At 33.2% G+C, this 22,276-nt stretch overlaps 1 protein-coding gene, 2 long non-coding RNA genes and 1 pseudogene across 5 annotated transcripts; 1 reads left to right on the top strand and 3 right to left on the bottom strand.

Annotated features, from left to right (window-relative positions):
* Positions 1 to 1,673: 1,673 nt before the first annotated feature.
* LOC146913392 (uncharacterized) lies at positions 1,674 to 3,832 on the bottom strand. 2 transcript variants are annotated; one of them, XM_085716559.1, is made up of 3 exons: positions 3,680 to 3,832; positions 2,774 to 2,805; positions 1,674 to 2,369 (listed from the first exon to the last, which is right to left on the bottom strand). In XM_085716559.1, exons 2-3 carry the CDS (start codon positions 2,798 to 2,800, stop codon positions 1,749 to 1,751), a joined length of 648 nt encoding a protein of 215 aa, XP_085572685.1. In that variant the 5' UTR covers positions 2,801 to 2,805; positions 3,680 to 3,832; the 3' UTR covers positions 1,674 to 1,748. The 2 variants fall into 2 exon arrangements, with proteins under 2 accessions (XP_085572685.1, XP_085572684.1); XM_085716558.1 differs by lacking the exon at positions 3,680 to 3,832 and having other exon boundaries at positions 2,774 to 2,961.
* Positions 2,918 to 15,991, bottom strand: LOC146913390 (uncharacterized; annotated as a pseudogene). The gene is made up of 11 exons (XR_015016556.1): positions 15,974 to 15,991; positions 13,337 to 13,567; positions 6,678 to 6,948; positions 6,126 to 6,239; positions 5,758 to 5,941; positions 5,379 to 5,413; positions 5,217 to 5,328; positions 4,133 to 4,215; positions 3,863 to 3,932; positions 3,208 to 3,335; positions 2,918 to 3,087 (listed from the first exon to the last, which is right to left on the bottom strand). The product of XR_015016556.1 is annotated as an uncharacterized LOC146913390 (transcript).
* Positions 8,860 to 12,605, top strand: LOC146913391 (uncharacterized). Its single transcript, XR_015013452.1, has 7 exons — positions 8,860 to 9,313; positions 9,841 to 10,093; positions 10,205 to 10,291; positions 10,399 to 10,442; positions 10,984 to 11,308; positions 11,789 to 11,887; positions 12,172 to 12,605. It is a non-coding gene; the product is annotated as an uncharacterized LOC146913391 (long non-coding RNA).
* A 1,899-nt stretch (positions 15,992 to 17,890) lies between the features above and the next one.
* LOC146913389 (uncharacterized) lies at positions 17,891 to 21,049 on the bottom strand. Its single transcript, XR_015013451.1, has 4 exons — positions 19,288 to 21,049; positions 19,001 to 19,087; positions 18,794 to 18,918; positions 17,891 to 18,231 (listed from the first exon to the last, which is right to left on the bottom strand). It is a non-coding gene; the product is annotated as an uncharacterized LOC146913389 (long non-coding RNA).
* Between the last annotated feature and the right edge of the window lie 1,227 nt (positions 21,050 to 22,276).

Genomic DNA, 22,276 nt, shown 5'->3' with positions numbered 1-22,276 from the left:
TTAATGCTTCAATGTTCTACCTTTTTAACTAGGTGGTGTGCAAAATATTCATATCTAGGATGACTCTAGAATTTCAAGTCGTGGGGATGATATTCTATTATAAGAAAATTAACAACATACACTGCCATGTAGGTATGTAGGGGGTGTCATGGAGTCTGGCTTTGTTCCATTTTTGCTTAATGTGTTATCCACTTATGAGAGATTGACACATCAGATAGCCTAGTATGACTCATTAATGGAGTTCACTTAAAAAAAGACTCCACTAACTACCACTTGTGTCTATCTCTATCGTAAATAGACAATAAATAAAACAAAGTAAATGAAGCAAAGCCAAATTGTGTTCATGGGCAGAGCCACGATTGGACGAGGGAGGGGGTAATGGATGACCGGAATCGAACGTGTACTCTAGAATGTGCAATGCTAAGGAAGATAATTAGAAAACGCCAAAATATTCTTTTAATTCCGGTGATAGTTAATGAAGTTTTTCTGTAAATAGTAACAAAGTACTTTTATAGTACTACATATTATCGATCAAATGCATCAATTTTTACTAACTCTTAACTCTTGCAAAAAAGACTAGAGGAAGTGTTGTTTTAAGCTTTTAATTGTGTCGACCATAACTGTTTAAACAAGTTTTTGTATTAATGATACCAAACATAGAAGTACAGAGGATGGTGTGTGGATGCTGGCTGTTTGGCAGCTTTCCGGTCTGTTTGTTTGGGTTTTTTTCGGACTTGAGGCGGTGGTATGCTTGTTGATAGGTATATCTCAGCCTCAATGTCCGAGGCCTTTTATTTTTGGGGTTTGTTTGACTTTGGTGGCGGTTTATCGTTTATAGGCGGCACCTTGTTGTTCTTTTCCTTTACTTGCCGCGAGTTTGTTGTGCGTTTTGCATACACTCGACGAGAATAAAATTAGTCATTTAAAAAAAAATAGAGGATGGTTGCCCAATAATTTTTTTGAAATAAAGGTGCTTATAGCATATCATTAATAAGAGTTTCGATACAATAAAGTATTTCAAAATAGACGGTGGGACTAGCTGATAAAGTAGCCTCTCTAGCTAAAGCGTGAGCGACCACATTGGCTTGTCGCCGATTGAACTCTACCATGGAGTTTGTAAAAGTCGAGAAAAGATGTCTACAAGCTGTGATGACATGACCGAATTCCGTAACATCTATCCGTCTTGTATGAAAAGCATCCGTTGTTATTTTGGAATCGAGCACAAAATCAACATTGTCGAAGTGCATATCTTGCATCCATTTCATCGCGTAGAGTAACCCAAGTGCTTCACCCACATGTACAGAACTCATAGGAGACACACTCATGGTTTTGGCCAAGACAAAAGCACCTTCATCATCACGCAAACAAATGCCAATACCTGTACGGTTCCGAATTGATGAGAAAGAGGCATCAACATTGCATTTGTAACGACCTTGTTGGGGTTTATGCCACCGATTTGGGTCTGTTGTACCTGCAGAACTTGACGGGGCCTGTGATATACCCGCTGGTTGGCCATACATGATGCTGCTCCCTTGTCTTTGCTGTTGTCGTTCCAAGTTATGGGGCTGAAATGCAATCTGCCCACCATCTGTATCAGCAGAAACTGTCCGCAAATGGCCTAAATACAGTGGTTGGGGGTTGCTTGGGCAGCTGCCTGTCATATGCTGCTGCTGTGCTGCACTACTAGCCACATTCTCGGCTTGCCTGACTGCTGCAACAGGAGTGCTGGACTGTGTTTCTGCTATATCCTAAGGCTGAAATGCGACCGCACCTTCGTCATAATGTTGTTGCTGGGTTTCAGAGTTGCGGGGCAGGTTTGCAACCTGCCAGTCTTGAATCATAATGCGTGCTCTCTCAACAACCTGAGCATATAACTCATCCTCATTCCTCCATAACTTTATGTTGCGATGTTTCCACACACTCCACAAATTTGCTGCGAACCGTTGACTGAGATCGGAAGATAAATTCTGCAGCAGTGAGAAGACAGTCCCAACTGCAGAATCATTATTCATGACAGCGTGGTGCACAGCTTCCCATAAACCAGACGAACGCCAAACCTGTATCACAAAAGGACAGTCAAAGAAAACATGTGAAAGATCTTCGTGACCATCAGCACAACTTACACAATTGGTTGGACATTGCACACCCTTATCCTGTAGACGAACACGAGTTGGCAACACACCACGACATACTCGCCATACAAAATTTCTAACTTTCGGAGGTACTTTGAGGCGCCAAATTCCAGACCAATACCCCGGTCGCCTTAAATGAGATGTATTCACCAATTCCTCCACACAGAGACGATAAGCACTTCGAACCGAATAAATCCCATTCCTTTCCGCCTTCCAAACCATATTATCAACAGGTACCTGATCATATAGCGGAGTATTTAAAATATCAGCTGCTAAATCATGAGTAAAAACCTGTGAAACCAGCGCAACATTCCATTTTTTGGAGTGAACATCAATAAAATCAGCCACTGTGCAATTTTTTGTCGACTAGATACACAATAAATGGAGTTGAATCATCTCCTAAAATCAGATTGTTTCGTTTAGGCTCGTTTTTCTTTGGAAAATAAACGTATTTGATACGTATTTCAAAAACACTCATAAAAATCAAATGACAATGTATTTGATATCAAAATTTTGATGTGAATATAACATTTCTTCTCAACTAATGCTACAAGTCACTATATAGGATTTGCAACAAGGCTCGTTTAAAGTTGAATAGCAAAAGGGATTGGAGTATCAAGAGATGTGGAAAATAATCATACCTTAATCTTTCTTTTTCTTCTAATCATAAAGCCTATTTCTATTAGCCTTTTTTTTTCTTTCTCATTTATGGCAATTATTAAATAAAATACATGACCCAAAACTGATGTTTCTCTAAATTGAATCCTAACCGAAAAGAACACGGATACCGTGTGAAAAGAGAATCACACTTGAATTCAAAGGTTAGATTAATGCACAAAAATCCTTCTTAAGCTCCCAAGATGTTAGCACCTCGACGAATATATAGATGTCCTAGCCTCACAAAATTCTTCTACTCTTCGTCTTCGTCATCTTCTTCAGAAGCCTCTTTTAGCCACTACAGACAAGATCAAATAAATTACTTACATATGAAATATTGCATCTCATGGGATAGTTGAGAAGACGCAAGTAACATAATATTAGTTTTGTACGTGTAAAAATAGACGAAGATACGCACTTGAATTAATGGCTGGGCTTGGTTAACAAATACTTTATCAGCCTTGTCCGCGTCTTTCTTCTCATCTTCCCAACTCAAAATAGCATCTTCTTCAATAATATCCTCGTTATACATGTAGCGCAAAATCTGCAAGCAATTAAGAAGTCAAAACAAAAGGAGAGAAAAGAAAGTCCGATGTAGTGAAAGAATGTGAAACTTCAATTGTATATAGACAGCATGAAAATGGATGATCTCAATATAACAAAATAACTCTACTGCTGAACAAAGCAAGTATGAGAGAGTGAAAATATGTATAAATTTCAATTGTGTTAAAATCCATTTCACAACAGTTAACTCGTTGGCTTTAAACAGAACAGTAGTGCTTAAGGCGCGATTCATCTTATAATTAATTTCCGTACTACACTGTTTAAAGTTGAGTACATGTTATAGTTTTTCTTTCTGAGCTGCATAAAAACATCATGCATTAACAAGCCTAAATCCTTTGAGGTGCATAAAAACACCACACATTAACAAGCCTAATTAATGAAAGATATAAAGGTATTTTTAATATTAACGGAAGACATACAGCAACATCATACTTCGATAACCTTTCTGACATGCTACCAACTGTTCGTGAATATAGACAATCGATAACCTAACGCATAAAAGCATAACTTTGTGAACAATGGAGCAAACTCCTTAGCAGATTCCAAACACATTTCTTCAAATTTTAGAATCACTTCAATCTGGAAGAAAAAAAATTGGATGTATGAGTTTATTTGCAAAAGATAGTTTTTTTTTCCCCAAGCCTTATAATGAACATTGGATGATGTCATGATGATGAAATTACGATAAAAGAAGTGCAGCATAATCTCAAAAAAAAGCTTCAGACTAAACTAAAAAATAATGCAATTGGTAATTCTTCAAATTAAAGAAAACTACGCACCTGCTCGTCTGTATCATTCAGATAGGATGCAAGAACCTTTTTCCACTTTGTAAGTACAACATGAACATTCTGAACCAAGCTATCTGAAAAATGAATCCCAAAGGCAATATTAAAATCATCGAGCAACCACTAAAAATTCAAAATATAACTATGACCAACATATATACATGATGTTGGAAAGTAAGATTAGATGGGCATATGAACCACTTAGCATTACCTCACTAGGAGGAGTCAGCTCCATGGATACTAACACCAATGTACTTGTCATAAACCAAAATTTCAGTAAAACTATAAAGAGCAAGCGCTATTACAGTGGTTTCAGAGAACTCAAGAATGAGATGAAACTTGAAAAGAATAGAAGTTGCATTTCTGTACTCAATCCTCAAATGAATATGATACGGGTAGGATGCCTTTTTCCATTCTGTAAGTGATTTAGCTAAAAACTGAATCAGTTATGCCAGTGGCACACAGTTCAGCACTTGGTTGAATGACTAAACTATAGATAATACAGTAGTTACAGTCAAGTTATACTCTGATCTAAACACTTTTTCCTCAGAAAAACTAGAGAAAGAGGAAGACTAAGAAAAATTGAGTGAGACCATTAATTCAAAAGGACTCAAATCTATACAGCCTTTCTAAATTGGATTTTGAAAACCATACAAGAGAGGTTGACCCATGTACTCAATCCAATAATTGGGCCAACACATGTAGAGGAACTCAGGGTTCTATCACAAGCATTAAAGAAATTTATTCCAATCCAAAATATTTATAAAAGATTCAGTGTGTGCACCGCACCCGGGTATCTCTTTTGAATATTATTAGAATTAAACAAATCAAGTCGTCTTTAAAACTAAAAATATCTAATCAAGCTCAACATACATCTTTGAAAAATTAAATACCACCAATTCATTCAATTCTAAGGAAAGAAAACATAGGTGGCTATATTTGCTTCCTAAAGAAAATCTTCCTCACTATCAGCCAGGTAATATTTCATATGATAGCAGCAATATCTCATTTCCAATTGCTAATAATGTAATTCAATAATAATTGGGCACAGTAAAAAGCTTTGAAAATTCAGCAATACCACTAGTACTATCAGCATATTCAAGCTCTTCGTCGCTATCTTCCTCAACCGGCTTCTGTAGTAGAGATACTTGTGAATAAGGAGGAACAACAAACTCCTGCCCAACTACAACCTGGAAGCATGAAAGAGAACTAAGTCCCTATGGCTATATTTCCATCTTACAAAGAATAACTGGAAAAATGTATCTATATTCCCATCTAATGACAAAAAAACAGAAATAAACAAGTAGAGTATTTCACAAACATCTTACATACACTTAGGATCATCAAACATGAAATAAATCACTAGATTAATATGTGTACATCATAAGAAAGAAAATTATGACCACTAATAATGGTTAATATATTATAATACTACTATAATTACTTGCTGACTAAATCATTCAAAAAAAATGAAGTTATATAAAATGAACAGTGTGAATTAAGCAAACAGGCAAACATATAACTGGAAACTAGAGCCAATATAGGCTTGCTATTTTATCATTTAATGTTATAAACTTTTCACCAACACACTCAATCAACACCAAAACTATCATCCATACCTGAGCCACGGTATATTCCCTGTCTTTCAAGCTTAGTAGCTGTGTTGCCAAAATTCATAACATCTGGTACCAGTGGATATGTCCATCTATGAATTATATCCTTGCTGACAGCGTCATAGCTTCGGAAATTATCAATCCTTGCAGCATAGTCTGCGCAGATTTCATGAACAAAATTTTTGTATCCCATTATCAATACAAAAGAAGTGTTCAATCTTTCAAATGTTCTCAACAAACAGGGCACCTCAGACGAAATGTAAGAGATAAACAAGTAGATCTTTTTTCACGCAAAAAAACAAAAACATGATTCAAAAGGACTTAAGGAGAACTTCTGAAACAATAATTCATGTCAATTTAACATGTGGAAGAGAAATTACATCATCAAGAAGCAGTCCCTTGACAAAATGACGCCGAAGATGTTGGTAGTCAAAATTGTCTGTAAATAGGCTAAGGACTTCTGGCGAGCAGATGTCAATGTAACAATCCTGCAGAAAAGAAATTATTCACTTAATGACCTCGGAAAGTTTAATAAAGCTTATCAGGCGAGAGATATGACCAAACAATGTAGCATTAATAACAACAGTAACTAGTACTGTAATCAACTGACAATAAACTTCAGATAGTAATAAATCATTGATTTATTTGGGAATCGAACGATCATTTCTTATCATAGCCCAATCATGAGGTTGAAATGACAATAAACAACGCAGGTATTTTTTTAGGGGAAAACATCATAGGTATTGTTAACTGAGCCTGAACTAAACTGCATTTTTTTTTCATGGTCATGAATATTTAAAAATAAATAAATACATGCATTTTGTCGAATAATATTTTTTTATGAGTACGTAGCCGCAAACCAATTACTCTCTAGCATGAAGTTAACCTGAAAGCAAAGCAGAAACATATGAAAAAAGGGGCTCAACCTGCTTATCAGCAAGCAATGAATTTAAAAGATGTAGAGTGCCTTTTGAAAAGTCTGCTTTATCCTCGTAATACAAAAGCTGCTTGGTATTAGGATCAATAGCCATGAAAATTTCATCGGTACCAAGTCAAGACTGATGGATAGCTGGATGAGTTTTTGACCGTTTGATAACCATGGTCTGTCTTCTTCCTTTCTTTATGTTCTAAAAGTGCCTGAGTAAGCGACATGTTGCTTACAGAATCTCCGCTGATAAGGACAAAGTCTCTTTGTATCTTCAAAATAGAAAATTATCCAATAGTGTTACTACACAAAACTAAATTAGTAAAAGCGTGAAAAGAAACTACATAAATAATCACTACTCAGACAGTCACAAGCAACAACAGCGTGATATGTAAACTGTATTAACTATTTTAAATAGTGTACCAAATCATAAAAACAATTGACTATGAAACATGTAAGGTTCTGATTGTTTCCTTGTTCCTTTAAAGAACCTATAAAACAAAGCATACATAAATTCTCATCATACAGCTATGCTGCTGCTACGAATGAAACAAACAACGAGAGGTAAGAATGACTTATTATCTTTTACTAGACCAAAATCTGTTTATTACAAAAACAAAAAAGAGAACTCGATTCTAAGAAGCCCATAACCTTATCTAGACTAGAAGGTAGCTACGGTTCTTTACATGTAAGAAGACACCTCTTCTTAAAAGCTTGGAAGCCCAAATACTTCAAAAATGAAAAACTGCTATTTCCTAACATGCATTTAATACCGATATGGGTCCGATACGTAGCTAGGGTTCTTTACATGTAAGAAGACACCTCTTCTAAAAAGCTTGGAAGCCCAAATACTTCAAAAATGAAAAAGTATTGGTGTCTAACACGCATGTAATACTGATATGGGTCCGAAACGTACCTAGAATATGTACCCAGAAAGTAATCCAAATTTTTTTATTCTTGCTAAAAATAATTGACCGTTTCTTTTCCCACCCTATGAGTTTCTCACGCGCCTTATGCAGTTCGGATTTTAGAATCCGAACTGCATAAAAACACCATAAAACCTCCAAAAACACGTTGAAATATTTCGGATTTTATAATCCGAATAGGGCGCGCGAGAAGCTCATAGGGTGGGAAAAGTAATGGCCAAAATATTCCCCTCAATACTCCTCAGATACATCTTCAAAACGTATTATCAACTAAAGACATTATTGACATCCAGATAAGATACATCTTTATTTAATACATCTTACTAACCAAAGACACAAAACTATATGTTTTTGTGACACGTTCTGTTAGGAACCAAGAGATTCCAAAATTCTCTAAAAGGAATAGGGACCACTAAGTTTATGCAGCAGTTAGTAGTTAGAGGGGGAAAAGCTGGAAATTAGTAGTTAGTAGCAGCTAGGGAGGAGATTACAAATATTGTTTACCCCCATGTTTGGGATTCATTCATTTTGATTGATCATAATAAAAACTGTATTCTGTTGGAAAAGGGAAATTCTCCCTTGCAGAGAAATCCCTGCATGCTTTTCTTTGATTCTTTCTCTCTAAAATCTGATTTTTTTTATCCAGAGGAGCCAACACATTCACAGTAGAAATAATATATTCTGATATAGATGTGAAAAACATATGTCAATAAGCCTACTGTACTTGTGATCATCATATATTAACCACTAAAATATTAATGTATTAATGAGCAACAAATAAGTAATGCAAATGTCTTTTGTTAGTTTATCTCACTACAAGAATTCCCCAATTTACTAACCAATTCAAAATTGCATTACTGGGGGATTTAGGCCCTCAGTAATTACTGGCGGAATAAACCTTCAGTAACATCCAAAAAAACCCTCAATAACGTTACTGGCGGAAAAATTCCACAATAATTCAGTGAGTTACATTTCTGACGGATAAATCCGTCAGTATTAATAATAAAGAACCTACGAATTATTACTGAGGGATATAATCCGCCAATAATGTAAACACACATTTACTGAGGGATATAATCCGTCAGTAATAGTATAACGGAATTATATAATCCGTCGGTAATTCGAAAGATCCGCCACTAATGTTGTTATTTAAGAATCCGTCAATAACGCTTCCAATCCGCCAATAATTAAAGCAAACAATCCGTCACTATTGAAACCAAATCCGCCACTAATGTAATGCAGTTTAATCATCTCTCTAAGTCCCTTTTGGCCCAAATTTTTTCAGAGACTCCCGCTTTCTCTCTCACTTTACCAAAACCCTAAAACTCAAATTCAAATCTCACTTTCCCAAATTTCTAATTTCTAATCTTCAATCTCACTCTCAAACATCCAATTTCTTGAAACCTAACCTCCAATTTCATCACCATGCCTTCTCACTTGCATTCAATAATTGTTCCCTGAATCATTTTTTTCTCACCTTAATCGTGTTTCTTCAATAGTGAAGAAAGGGTTTCTTCAATCTCACCCTAAATCCTTTTAATATCACCTTAGAATCGTGTTTTTCTTTTTCTCACTTCTCTCCCAACACGGTGGTTCGCATTTCTCTCCCAAGTCGGTGGTTCACCTTGAATCGTGCTTTTCTTTACCCAGCTGCGACCCAACTGTAACCAGCTGTTCGTTTCACCATCCAACTGTGACCCAATCTTTGCAGGTTAATCTCTCTTTTTTTATATAGAATTCTGAGCTTTTTTGTTGATTTTAGTGGTTTGTTTTGTTAATTTCTTTGATTTTGTTAATTTTTCAATTCACACAAGTAGGAGAGAAGAAGATAGAATAATGCCTTTGGAATTTTCTATATAGAATTCTGAAGCTATTGTGTCGAGGCTCATTTCATGGTATGGAGAAATAGGATTAATGCCTTTGGAATTTTCTATATCCAAATTATTTGTTGCTAGAATGCTCTGTTAGGACAGTGGTTGATTTAGCTAAATCATTAGAGCATGTTGGAGCTGTTATGCTATCACTTTTGGTGTCTGTGACAGTGGTTTTTTGTTAATAAGCCTGTATTTTGTTTGACAGATACACATGTTGTCAATGATCAGTTGCTTCTTCTAAGTACATAAGTATTTGTTCTTAGTTTATGTTTTATTTGTGTGACTAAAGGTTACTCTCACATATCTTTGGTTTTTCTGCATTTTCCTGCTTGTGTTGTTCATGTCTGCTATGTTTCTAACACAGAAAAGGACAACCACCACTGGCCATGTAGCTGACCCAACTTAGTGGGAAAAGGCTTGTTGTTGTAATTTGCTATAGGTACAATGATAGTAATCAAATTAAGAATTTGTGTTTTTAACTTATAAACACTCTATCTGTACGAGCAAGAGCATAACATTAGAGGTGATGTGGGAGAAAACACCTTTTGGTGAATGGTAATATTGCATAGGAACCTTCAGCGAGAAACCATGTCTCTGAATCATCCCCAAACTTTACTGTGAGTAGATATCATTTACTTGACAATTCTAATCAGGCTATTTCTTGCTTTTTTTACACCCTCCCCTCGTGAGCTAACATTCTAGACTGACCCGTATTCTCTTTTTCGTAGAAACTTTCATTTGGTGTACATAAGAGAAACATGTCCACCATGAAAAGGGGTTACATGAGGGAGTCGTTGTTGAATAGAGATTTCACAGTAAGTTGTTTTCATGTCAATTTCTTTTTTTCTTTTTTTCATTTTTTGCTTTAAGATGGGATTACCCATAACTTAACTCATTTTCATTCCACCATGCCCTTCAACAGAAATTCACAGGTTCTGTCAAGGAGAAGCTATTCATCAGCTTCAGGTACAGTTCATCATTCTTTGGTGTTGTAGATATTTTTCGTTTGTCATTTGTTCGTATTGTAGATTCTTTGGTGATCATATCTAAATTACCTTGGTTAAAATGTCCATGAGTTGTTTTGTTCTTTGGTTTTATATTCAGTTGAATGTTTGGCTTTTGAGTGAACCATTCATATATCTAGGATTTGCAATGTGGGTGAAGCTTCTCACCCAAATGATGCTTTTGATGCAAATTTATGTCTATCAGCACCGCAGTTCTGAAACTTCTATTTTGTAGCTTTTGACAAAATGAATTCTGAAACTTAACCAAATAGAATTGTGTATTAAATACTATTAGCCTGCCATAATCCACCTAGTATTTTGACCTGTTATGTTAGTTCGGTTTTATATGTATTGAAATCTATAATGAAATGGAGTACTTTTTCTGGTGATTTATGATTCTAATTTATGATTTTTTAAATTTCCTGCTGGTATAAAGTTTACAAGAACTTTTGTTTTTTGACTAGTTAACTTATCCTATTAACCGTGATTTGTATATTTTGTAGAATGGTGAATGCAGATTTTTGGTTACTTGAGAAGGATACTTTATCTTGGAGTGCTATGATATTGGGTTATGCTCAACATTGATGTTTCTCAGAGGTTGTGGCTTTGTTTCAGTAAATGCATATCCTTGGAATTTGACCGGATGAGACTACTTTACTGAGTGTCAGCTATAGACTTGAGCAAACGAGTTTATGCATTTATAGGCCAAAATAATTTGTATGTCAACGTCATTCTTGGCACGACACTTATAGATATGTATATGAAACGTGGATGTGTGGACAATGCATTAAGAAGCAAGCCTCAGAATGATAAGAAGCAAGCCTACAGGTCTTCATCTAGATCTTATTGCCTTTCAATGTCCTAATGAATTAAAATATGCTAGTGATTTTTTTTGTGCTAAATGTATGATGTCTTTTTAAGGTCATGAAAGTAATACTTATGGAGTAGTACTTATGATGTCTTTTTTCTCTACGTGGCACAGTTAATCTATATATTGATATAAGAGTAGTAGCGTTGAATTTTTAAGTTTAACTAATACTTATGGAGAGAAAGTGTGATTTGTTCTCTCATGGCTAGAAGATAGAAAGCTAGGAAAAGAAACAAATTGTAAACATGGTTATTAGTATCTTACAATACACATATTTCTAATTCTAGTTATGTCCTCTCTTTTTCCACTTTTTGCCGAGGTTATTATAAAAATTAAGCGGAGGTTATCGGGTTTCAGTGGTCCATAGATCATCCTTCTGATCTTATTTCCTTTCAATATTTGCTAAAAATTTATTCTAATAACTGCGGTTATTGTTTCAGATTGGGGAAAACAAGTTAAAAAGAAAAGCTTTCTACATTGTTTCTGGTGAAAGCAAGTAATAAAAGAAAAGCTTAATACATTGCAATTTGGAACCAAAGGTAGGTTCTGTTTTGTGAATTAGATTCCTATCTTTTAATCTCTGTTCTTTCAAATGGAACACAAACTATAAGACTCTGGATACTGCAAACTGAAACCAACAAATGAAATTGTGGATTCTTACATGTGTGACTATTTATAAGATTTCTCTGTCTTTGTGCAATACATTCAGTGTGACTATTTATAAGATTTCTCTGTCTTTGTGCAATACATTCAGTGTGTTTCAAATTAGTTGATGTTAGATATGATGAATGTTGATTGATTAAATAGAGTGTTTTATTTATAGGTTATATTGGTGGCTCAAAGCGCGGGTGAGTATTCTTCAGCTTTGCTACACGTTTGCAAATAAGGTTCATTTAGCAGTGTGTGGCAGAAACTATGCTGAAGTTAGGATAGGATACTCAATTGTTTTTGGCTGGTGCTGTTTTTTTCCCCTTGTTGTCTTGAGAAGGGCTGTTCTGTTCTTAGCTTCCTGTTTGGTCTGGGGCGTTACGCGTATGGATATTTGCGTTATGCGTATGGATATTTCACGGGATATTTCAACAAGCCATCATTCACGTAGACAAATATATTAGGTGTTGTCTATCATACCAAAGTTCTTCACCACTTGATTAATTGAAATAGTAGTTGCTGCAAAATTCACATGTATGAATATTATTGAAATATTTATGATTTTGTACAAAAACTATTTATAATAATTAGTTTATTCTTTTAGTTTAATTAATTTGTGTCTTATTATGTTTAATTTTTTTCCTTTAATTTATTTGCGTTTAATTAATTTTATATCTTTAATTAAAATAAAAAAGTGATGCAACAAAATAAAAAAAGGTGGAAAGTGCATTACTGGCGGAAAATTCTGTCAGTAATGCAGATATGCAAAAACATTACTGGCTGATAAATCCGTCAGTAATACTAGAAGGAAGTTGATGGTGCATTACTGAGGGATTATTCCGTCAGTAATTACTGACGGAATTGTTCCGTCAGTAATTACTGGCGGAATAATCCCTCAGTAATGCTTTGTCAGAACTCCCACTCCATTACTGAGGGAAAATTCCGCCAGTAACATTTCTGACGCTCATATTACTGAGGGACTCAAATCCGCCAGTAATGCGTATTACTGAGGGATTTTTTGCATTACTGGGGGATTATTTCCACCAGTAATAACCAAAATTCTTGTAGTGTCTTAGCAATTCCTTGATTTTCAAAATTTTCTCGTTAATCCTTAAATCAGTGTCATATTGTACCCATATCATACTATGTATCCAGGTTTCTTAACTGAAAACCAATTCTAACCAAGAACACAACAACCATTGTTCAATACAAACTTCAAATTATAATATCAACTTTTTAAGTCTTACAATATATGTGAATACCAATGTAGCATATTTACGATAGCTAGAAATTTTCCGACATAAGTTGAAATTGAAGAACGAAATGAAGAAAATACATACCACATTGCGCTCGTATATAACACGCAGTGCATCTCCAGCACTGACACAATTTTGAGACTCAGTAGTTGTTACAGTAAAATTAGGTTGATTAAACCACTCAGATTTCTCCAAATAGTTAATCACCTGCTTCGCATGAGCACAACAGAAAACAAAAACCTCTTCTACACCAGCTGATTCAAGCCATGTCAATGTGTAATTTATCATTGGAACATTCGCCAATGGCAAAAGCACCTTGAATCAACAAACAAATGAATATATCAAAATTCAAACAAAAATTATGAATTAATGTTAATGAGTAATTTATAATCGGAACATTCACCAATGGCAGAAGCACCTTAAATTAACAAACAAATAAGGCCTTGTTTACATAAACAGCTTATTTGCAGTTTATAGCATAAGCGCTTATCATGATAACCGCTTATGTATAACCTATTTCTATATCAAAAGTAAATTAAATTAAATTGTTTTCATAAGCTATCATGGTGAACTGATGAAAATAAGCTGAAAACAGAATGTTGAAATTGTTCTTATATACGAATATGAATGTTGAGATTAACAACAACAACGAAGCCTTTTCCCGACTAAGCGGGGCCGGCTACATGGATCAAATTACGCCGTAATGTTCTATCATAAACCATATTTCAGTCCAACTTATTAATTTATAAATCTTTCCTAATAGTTTCTCTTATAATTTTTCTCGGTCTTCATCTGCCCCTAGTGATCTGACAATCCTCTATCTAATCTACTCTCCTAGCTACATCTCTACATATCCAAACCACCTAAGCCTGTTTTCAACCACTTTTTCTACTACGGGTGCTACTCTAACTCTAATATTGTCATTTCTAGACCTATCCCATCTAGTCTTACCAAACAAAATGTTCAAATTAACCAATGTGAAACTTATCATCGCAACAATCACCAATGGCAATAGCACCTTAAATTAACAGATACATAAATATATCACAAACTCTGTAGCACCTACACTTTTGATCACCGACACGTATGATTACATTCAATTATATAATTTTCTTTTCAAATTATTATCAATGTCAACGTGTCAGTGTCATATCAAAGTCAGTGTCTAGTGTCCGTACGTCATAGATGCATCACATTTCAAAAACTCAAACCAAAAACAATGAATTCATAAATTCAACCAACAAATAATGAATAAAAGCATCAAAATTCAACCGCCGTTCACCTTCGGTGTTTGATTCTTCGTTGAAGCAATTGAATCGCGGGAACTGAGGATTAGTGTGACGGCGGAGTTGAAGTGTGCCGCCGGAGGTGAACGGCGGCGTTGGTGGTTCGCACGAGAGAATCACGATGGTGAAATGTTTTCGGGATTTTTGGGATTCAAATATTTATTTCTTATTCATAAAAAGATTCAAAAATTTATTTTGAATAATCAAATTTCAATAAAAAATACTTAAAATCACAAGATTTTTTTTTAAGAAGGTAAAATGAAATTTCAATAACCAAATTTTTTTATTTATTTGCCCTTCACAAGTGTTAGAGAGAAGTAAAGAGAAAAATTAAATTACATCATATACACATAAGGAACATCTGAATGAAAATAAAAAGAATCTTTAAAAGAAATTTAAAAGATTAGTCCACCACGATTTATAGTCAAAAGACAGATTTTTGTGCTTTGCATTCAACCAACTATAGGATTGAGCCTTAATATTGTCAAGCAAATGGTGAATAGTATTTTGCGAATTCTTGAAGCTTTTTGCATTGCTTTCTATCCATAATAAAACCCAAGGTGAAGAAAACAAAATTAAGGCTCCGTTTGGATTGACGGAATAGAACGGAGCGGAACGGAATGGAATATAATGGAACAGAACGGAATGGAGCGGAACGGAATAGATATTCCATTCCATTGTTTGGATAATGAAATAAACATCTTATTTCATTGTTTATAAAGTGAATGGAATGAAATGAGTTATAAATTTTGTAATCCATTTTTACCCTTAATTCTTAATAAAAAATTGTTCTCCATTAAAACTTGCAAGTAGAAACAATTGAATTTTTAATTCTAATTTTTTTATTTCTAGTTTGATCCTCAAATTAAACGAAGAACACAATTTTTTTTACAAACAAAACATAAAGGAATTTAAGTTGAAATAAAAAAATGTTTATTAGTATAAAATATCTATGTTCAAATATATACAACTACAGCTCCCCTTAAAACAAACTGACATATACAGTTACAAACATCAATATACAACGTGGGAACAATCAAATTAAATGCCTTTTTTTTTTACTGAAAAACATAATAAATCAAGCTTAGCACACACAAATTAGAATGGAGAACAACTTGGATAAAAAAAACAACAGAATTAAAAACCACACACATACATGCCAGGAAGAAATAGAATAAATAAATTCACGTGAATCATCATTCAAACTTGCACGCATGCGAACTGAGAAGAAATGAAGAAGAAATCGTTGAAATTGATGAAATAAAAATGGATAAAGGAGTAATTATTTAATTAAACGGTCTCATTCCATTGCATACATCCCAATTTGGGAGGAATGAAAAATAGAAGGAAATGATGGAATGGAATGGGTTCCATCATGTTCCATACCACTCCATTCAATTTTTACAAATCCAAACAATAGAATCTTATTTCATACCACTCCATTCCATTCCATCACATTCCATCAATCCAAACATAGCCTAAAGGAATAATGTTTTTCTTGTGTTTTGAAAAGTCTTCGAAGGAACAAAACTGGGTTAAATGATCTGAAATATCAAACAGCGTAACCAAGACGAAACCTAACCAACCATACACAACAAACCAAAGCTGACAGAAAAAATTGCAATGAAGAAGAAATAGATAAACAGTGTCCTCTAGATTACCACACCCCCCACACATTGTTGAGAAGTATTTGGAAGAACATCTCTCTCTACCACGAGGTATTTTGAATAGGATCTTATATTAAAAAAAAATTAAAATATATTTGTTTTGAGAAAGTATGTCATTTTTATTATGTTAAATCTCTAACAATGAATATTTAACGGATTTTTTATTTAGAAAATCTAAGTTAGTGAATGTTAAATTTTGATTCTATTTTGCTCATAATAATTTTATTAATTATTTACTCCTAATTTTTGTACTCCACGTAATTTACCAATCATGTTTCATTAAATCTGTGACGTCGTTGCTATGCAATCTTATATTGTTGCGAAAATTATTTTTAACTCTTATACTATTGAAGAGCATCAAACCAGGTACAGGGTGAGAGTGAGTCGAAAATCAATGAATTAAATGAAATGAACATGAACAATTGTATTTTTAACAAATCAGATGGCTCATTCTGAATGGTTGAAGCCCTTTGAGCGATAACTGAATTTGAAGTGTGAAGATAAAATAAGAATTAGAAACATTATTAAATTCATGTTTGATTGCAATTAGCATCTGAGATGTGTGATAAATGAAGTACTTGATAAATTGACAACATGTTCTTAATTGATTGAGTATATCTATAGAATTGTTGAACTATAAATGATATATATTGATGTGATATTTGAACAGTATGTCGAATATGTGTTGTTGTAATACGAAGTATTGTTTTGTTTTGATATGTGTTGTTGAAAGTATGAAATCTTTAATTTAAATAAATTATAAGGTAATTATTATTATGAAATTTGTGTATTTTATAACTTTGTGATGGACATTATCAAGACGAGTTATCTAGATTGGGAGAGGCAATGGTGGTGCTCGAAGAATATCCTAATTATGACGTACTTAGCATATGAGAGACGGTGATGATACTCATTTAGATAACAATGATGGTGATTATCGAGACGGTGAAGGTCATTTAGAGGGCCTTGTGGGTGATTTTTAAATGTATATGTCCAGTATGGAGCTCTTAATTGACTCCTATTTATTGCATGATGTCAGAACAGTCGTCAAAAGCTAAACAGTCCTGGCTAGACACCAGTCAATATTTTACTAGTGAGAGTGCTAAGCATTGAAGTCAACCACTGAGGTGTTGCTTCAACAGAGACACCAAACATTTACTTCTAGCTTGCTGTCTAGAGTTAGTAATATGGTACCACATACATATGAAGTAGAGGTGCAAAAACATTGCATTAACACTAGACCCCGACCCGTGCGATGCACGGGTCTTTTTTTTTGTTTGTAGTTTCATATCAACATCAAATTTTTCTTCAGAAGTAGGTATAGCAATTTTTTTTCCATCAAATCCGGGACTACAATTGGATCTAAATTAGTCAACACCAACAACCAAAATAAACATAAAGAAAGATAAGAGAATTTTTATGGAAGATTTTGTAAAAAAATAATATCGACAGCTCCAAATTAATGTCTCTAATTCAATATCATTGTTGAAATAAAATATATATACTTGCTGCGATAAATCAAGTTGAATATATATATACTTGCTGCGATAAATCAAGTTGAATAAGTTAGAATAATAAGCTTAAGAAACATATCATTACTCTAATGAGAATACAATTTTGGAAAGCAAATGTTGTGTATCTGTATAATAGTAAGGATATTTCACCCAATAAGAGAAAACTGAATATGACAAAAACAAAATTAAACTTCACAATCAGATGCCTTAGCTGTTCTTTAATCATCCATTTTTTCTTTTGCAACCGAAATTTAATAACCTCTTGTTTGCAACACCAACATACAAATAGAAAGCAACCAATAATTACAAACTAAGCATAATTGACATTAACCAAGTTCTTATACCCCAATGCTACAATGGCTCTAAAATAGACTCATCCTACCTTGTAACTAATGTATATATATTTCCTTCCACTATGGCCTAAATGCAGTTGTGAAACAGAGAAGATCAATAAATACATGAATTCCAATTGTAGGTATGCTTACGAAGCTCGCAGAGGTTGTACTTTCAATCTGTGCAAAGAAGAAATAAATATAGAATCAAAAAAGTGCTAAAATCATACATGCATGTGAAATTTCAATCTAAGATATAACTAATGACAATTAAACAACGACAATAATGGAACACTACATAAAGGCCGAAGTATAAAGTCATGTTAGTGAAACAATATAGTAGAACATTATCATTTGAAGTAAATCTTTATTTTTAAAATGTATAAATAATATTGTAAAAGTTTATCCATCACATTGTTAATTTATTTAATTTCCTATACCCAACACACAGAAGGGTCTATTCCAACCCAACCTCGATCATTTTACTTTTAAATTCTTCTATTTCATGTCATTGGTTATACTATATTTCTGTGACTTTCAAATAGATAATTGCTAAATTTCTCTTCCTTTTTTGTGTAGGGCAAAATTTTAATGTTAACCCTCAACAAGTAATATTACTATATCACAAAATTATATAAGATAGGTACTAACTAAAAATACGAATAAAAGTCTCAATAATTAGCACTAACATAAAACATTACCATAAAGAAGCCACTTTCTAGCTTCTTGATTTTAACTTTACCTTAAAAAATTGTGGCAAGTGATTTGCCCTCTTCTTTGCACGATCCAAATGATTTAACAATTGTAGTGTATCTGAAGTAGCCATTACCATGACTTTTTCCGCTATCTAGCTTCTGTAACTGAAGCCTGCAAAAGCAATTCAAGTTCAAACTCCATTTCACACCAAAATTGCAAGAATAAGGTAAGAAAAATATAAAAATAACCTGACCAGAGATGAATTACTCCAGCCCTGAAATTAAAGTCAATCTTCCCACACACAATCTCAGAGATCAGAGCCATTTTCGTCATTGACATCCTAAAATCGATGAGATACACATTAGTTATGTTACATACCGTGAATAATCAGAAGTATAAATGTGAAGTATATCATTATCGTTGACATACTTTGCCTGATATCAGCTTCTGATGGAGAGGATAGAATGATAGAATTTATGGTGAATAAGAAGTTTAGGAAGGTGTCTATTTATAAGAAGAGAGGGAAAATTTGAAAGTTACCCGTTCATTATTAAAAACCACCCAAAATGCTTGGAGTGGTGGGATTTATGTGAAAACATCCACTGCACATTAGTTATGGTTGGAGTGATCCCTATTTTCAAGCAACAACAAATGCACGTTTTCAAGTTCAAGAAAAAACTTCCTAAAAGGCGTTAAGGATTTAATAATGGCTTGAGCTGGAAAATTTCCCTATTTTTAAGGCCTATCAACCAATTAGTAATTAGTAATTATAAGCATTGGCAATCGGGAGAAAAAAATAGTAAAAAGGGGAAATTGACACGCCCTATTGCATCAGAATGAAATACATAAAATAGAAAAATCATATTTTTCTATCGTAACATGTCTTCAGGTGACTGATATACATTAAATCCCCAAATTTTCAAACCCTAATTTCAACCATTGATAACGAACGAAAATTGACACAATCCACAATCAATATAATGAATACAATATTTCAAGCATTGCCCTTCATCATGAAAACTGACACAATCACAATCCACAAAATCAAAATGAATAAAATAGCATTAATATGAAAATTACTTTAGTGATCATACCATTAATAAGTTATTATGAATGAAATCTGCATCAAAATCACATTTTTTTAGGAGAAATCGAAGGAAAATGGGGAAGAAAGGGATGGAAATGGCTGCTTCTTGCTTGAGATCGCAGGAATAAGGGGAAAAACGTTTGTGAACCATATAAAGTTGAATTCCGGAAAGAGAGGAAAAGGGGTTTTAAATATGGTGTATGGTATTGGATATCAAGTAGTGGAAGCAAAATTAAATCACTAAAACAACTAATGGTTGCGTGGCAAAAATTGTGGGATGAAACCAAGTGGGTGCGGGTTCAAATACATGCAGAGCTGTTTTTCATAAATATTCTTTAAACCTCTCAAAAAAGGCGGGATTAGGATTAATCAGTGGTGGGATTAAGGTTAATCAAACTAATCGGTGGGATTAAGGTTAATCAGACTAATTAACATTTATATATATTAAGATTACTTTTCTTTGATTTGAAATGTGTATGATCTTGTTTGGTAATTGAATTGAATGTTGTGTTTGTTTTTATCTATTGTTAATTATATATGGTATTGTGATGTTTTGTGTATTCTTCTCATTTGTTTTATATTATTACATATTTTCAAAACTCACTTGTGTTGTCATATATGCCCAAACATTTTTAATACTACTATTTGACATAATAATTATTGGGGATATATTAAACCAAATTGTTGTTTTTGCAAATAAGAACTTTGTTAGTCCTTACCATTTTAGATTCATATGCTACTCATTTTAGTTTTGATGTTTAACATCAATACCACGTTTTGATTTTGGTAGTGATTAAAGTTTATTTTAATGTAGTCAATAAAACGGAGTCTAGTTTGTGAACTTCATTTTGTTCGCACCACTCAATTGCATTATGTAAATCTTTGAACCTGATTAATCACATGTCCATGACTATACAAAAAGTCGATGTCATGTGTCATTAACCTACGTTTTTTTTTATAGTATTAACATACTTTTAATAAAATAAATGAAGATATACTCATATTCATATATAGTCAAAATCCTATTTAGATATAACATGCATGTATACAAACACATAAGACACTAAACATTTACTTCTAGTTTGCTATCTAGAGTTAGTAATATGGTACCACATACATATGAAGTAGAGGTGCAAAAACATTGCATTAACATTACTTTTCTTTGATTTGAAATGTGTATGATCTTGTTTGGTAATTGAATTGAATGTCTGTGTTTGTTTCTATCGATGGTTAATTATATATGGTATTGTGATGTTTTGCGTATTCTTCTCATTTGTTTTATATTATTCCATGTTTTAAAACCCACTTGTATTGTCATAGATGGTCAAACATTTTTAATACTACTATGTGACATATTAATTATTGGGAATATATTAAACTAAATTGTTGCTTTTGCAAATAAGAACTTTGTTTGTACTTACCTTCTTAGATTCATGTTACTCATTTTAGTTTGAATGTTTAACATCAATACCTCGTTTAGATTTTGGTGGTGAATACAGTTTATTTTAATGTAGTTAATAAAGCAGAATTTAGTTTGTGAACTTCATTTTGTTCGCACCACTCAATTGCATTATGTAAATTTTTGAACGTAATTAATCATGTGTCACATGACTGTACAAAAAGTCGATGCCATGTATCATTAACGTAAGTTTTTTTTTATATTATTAACATACTTTGAATAAAATAAATGAAGATATACTCATATTCATATATAGTCAAAATCCTATTTAAATATAACATGTATACAAACACATAATGTTCTCCAACAAAATAATTTACTCTTAATAATACATGTCTAACACATAATCAAAACTACTAGATGTCATGATCCACATGATTACTTAAAAATCATAAACACAACATGCTTCATGATGTTAGGATCTGCAACTACCAATCAAATCATGCTATGCTAAAGGAAAGAAAAACGGCAGAGAATAAACAAGAGAATAAAAATGCAACTAGATTTTTCATATCCTCACATGTAGGAATTACAACCATTAAATACCTAGGTTTACATCCCTTAAAGTGGCCATATAAACACTCATTCTCAACTTTATTTTTACATCTTCTCTTATATTGATCATTTAATTTTTAATGAAATGCAATAGTTTTCTATTTAAAAAAAAATTAAGAAAAATAAAATGGATACGAACTTTATTTGTATAGATTTAGTTAGTATGAATGAACTCAATGATTTTTTTTTTAAATTGTCAACCAATCATCAATTGCCACATCATTAAACATAAAAATAATTAATTTAACGATTACACGTTACTAATTTACACTATCTGTATATTGAAGTTAAATTCTATTTTTTCACCCCATCTATAGACCCACAAAATAAAAACATAAAAAATTATTATTTTTAACATTGATTGAATTGAATAAATAAAAATGTTATAAGGCTTAACGACGCACATCAAGGGACTTTGTTGAGTTCCC

This window comes from Medicago sativa, chromosome 6 (genome assembly GCF_051527215.1).
Source record: "Medicago sativa cultivar Bolivia chromosome 6, Bolivia_mono, whole genome shotgun sequence".
Lineage (NCBI taxonomy): Eukaryota > Viridiplantae > Streptophyta > Magnoliopsida > Fabales > Fabaceae > Medicago > Medicago sativa.
Note: the sequence above shows the minus strand (reverse complement) of the source record. Positions and strands in the feature narration are given on the sequence as shown.

What these genes read in the sequence shown, in the direction of transcription:
- LOC146913392 (XM_085716559.1), bottom strand. Translation starts at nt 2,800, where the DNA reads ATGATTAGAAGAAAAAGAAAGATTAAG. An exon ending in GAAGAAAAAGAAAGATTAAG is followed by an intron (nt 2,370 to 2,773) that starts GTATGATTATTT and finishes CTATATGATCAG; the next exon opens with GTACCTGTTGATAATATGGT.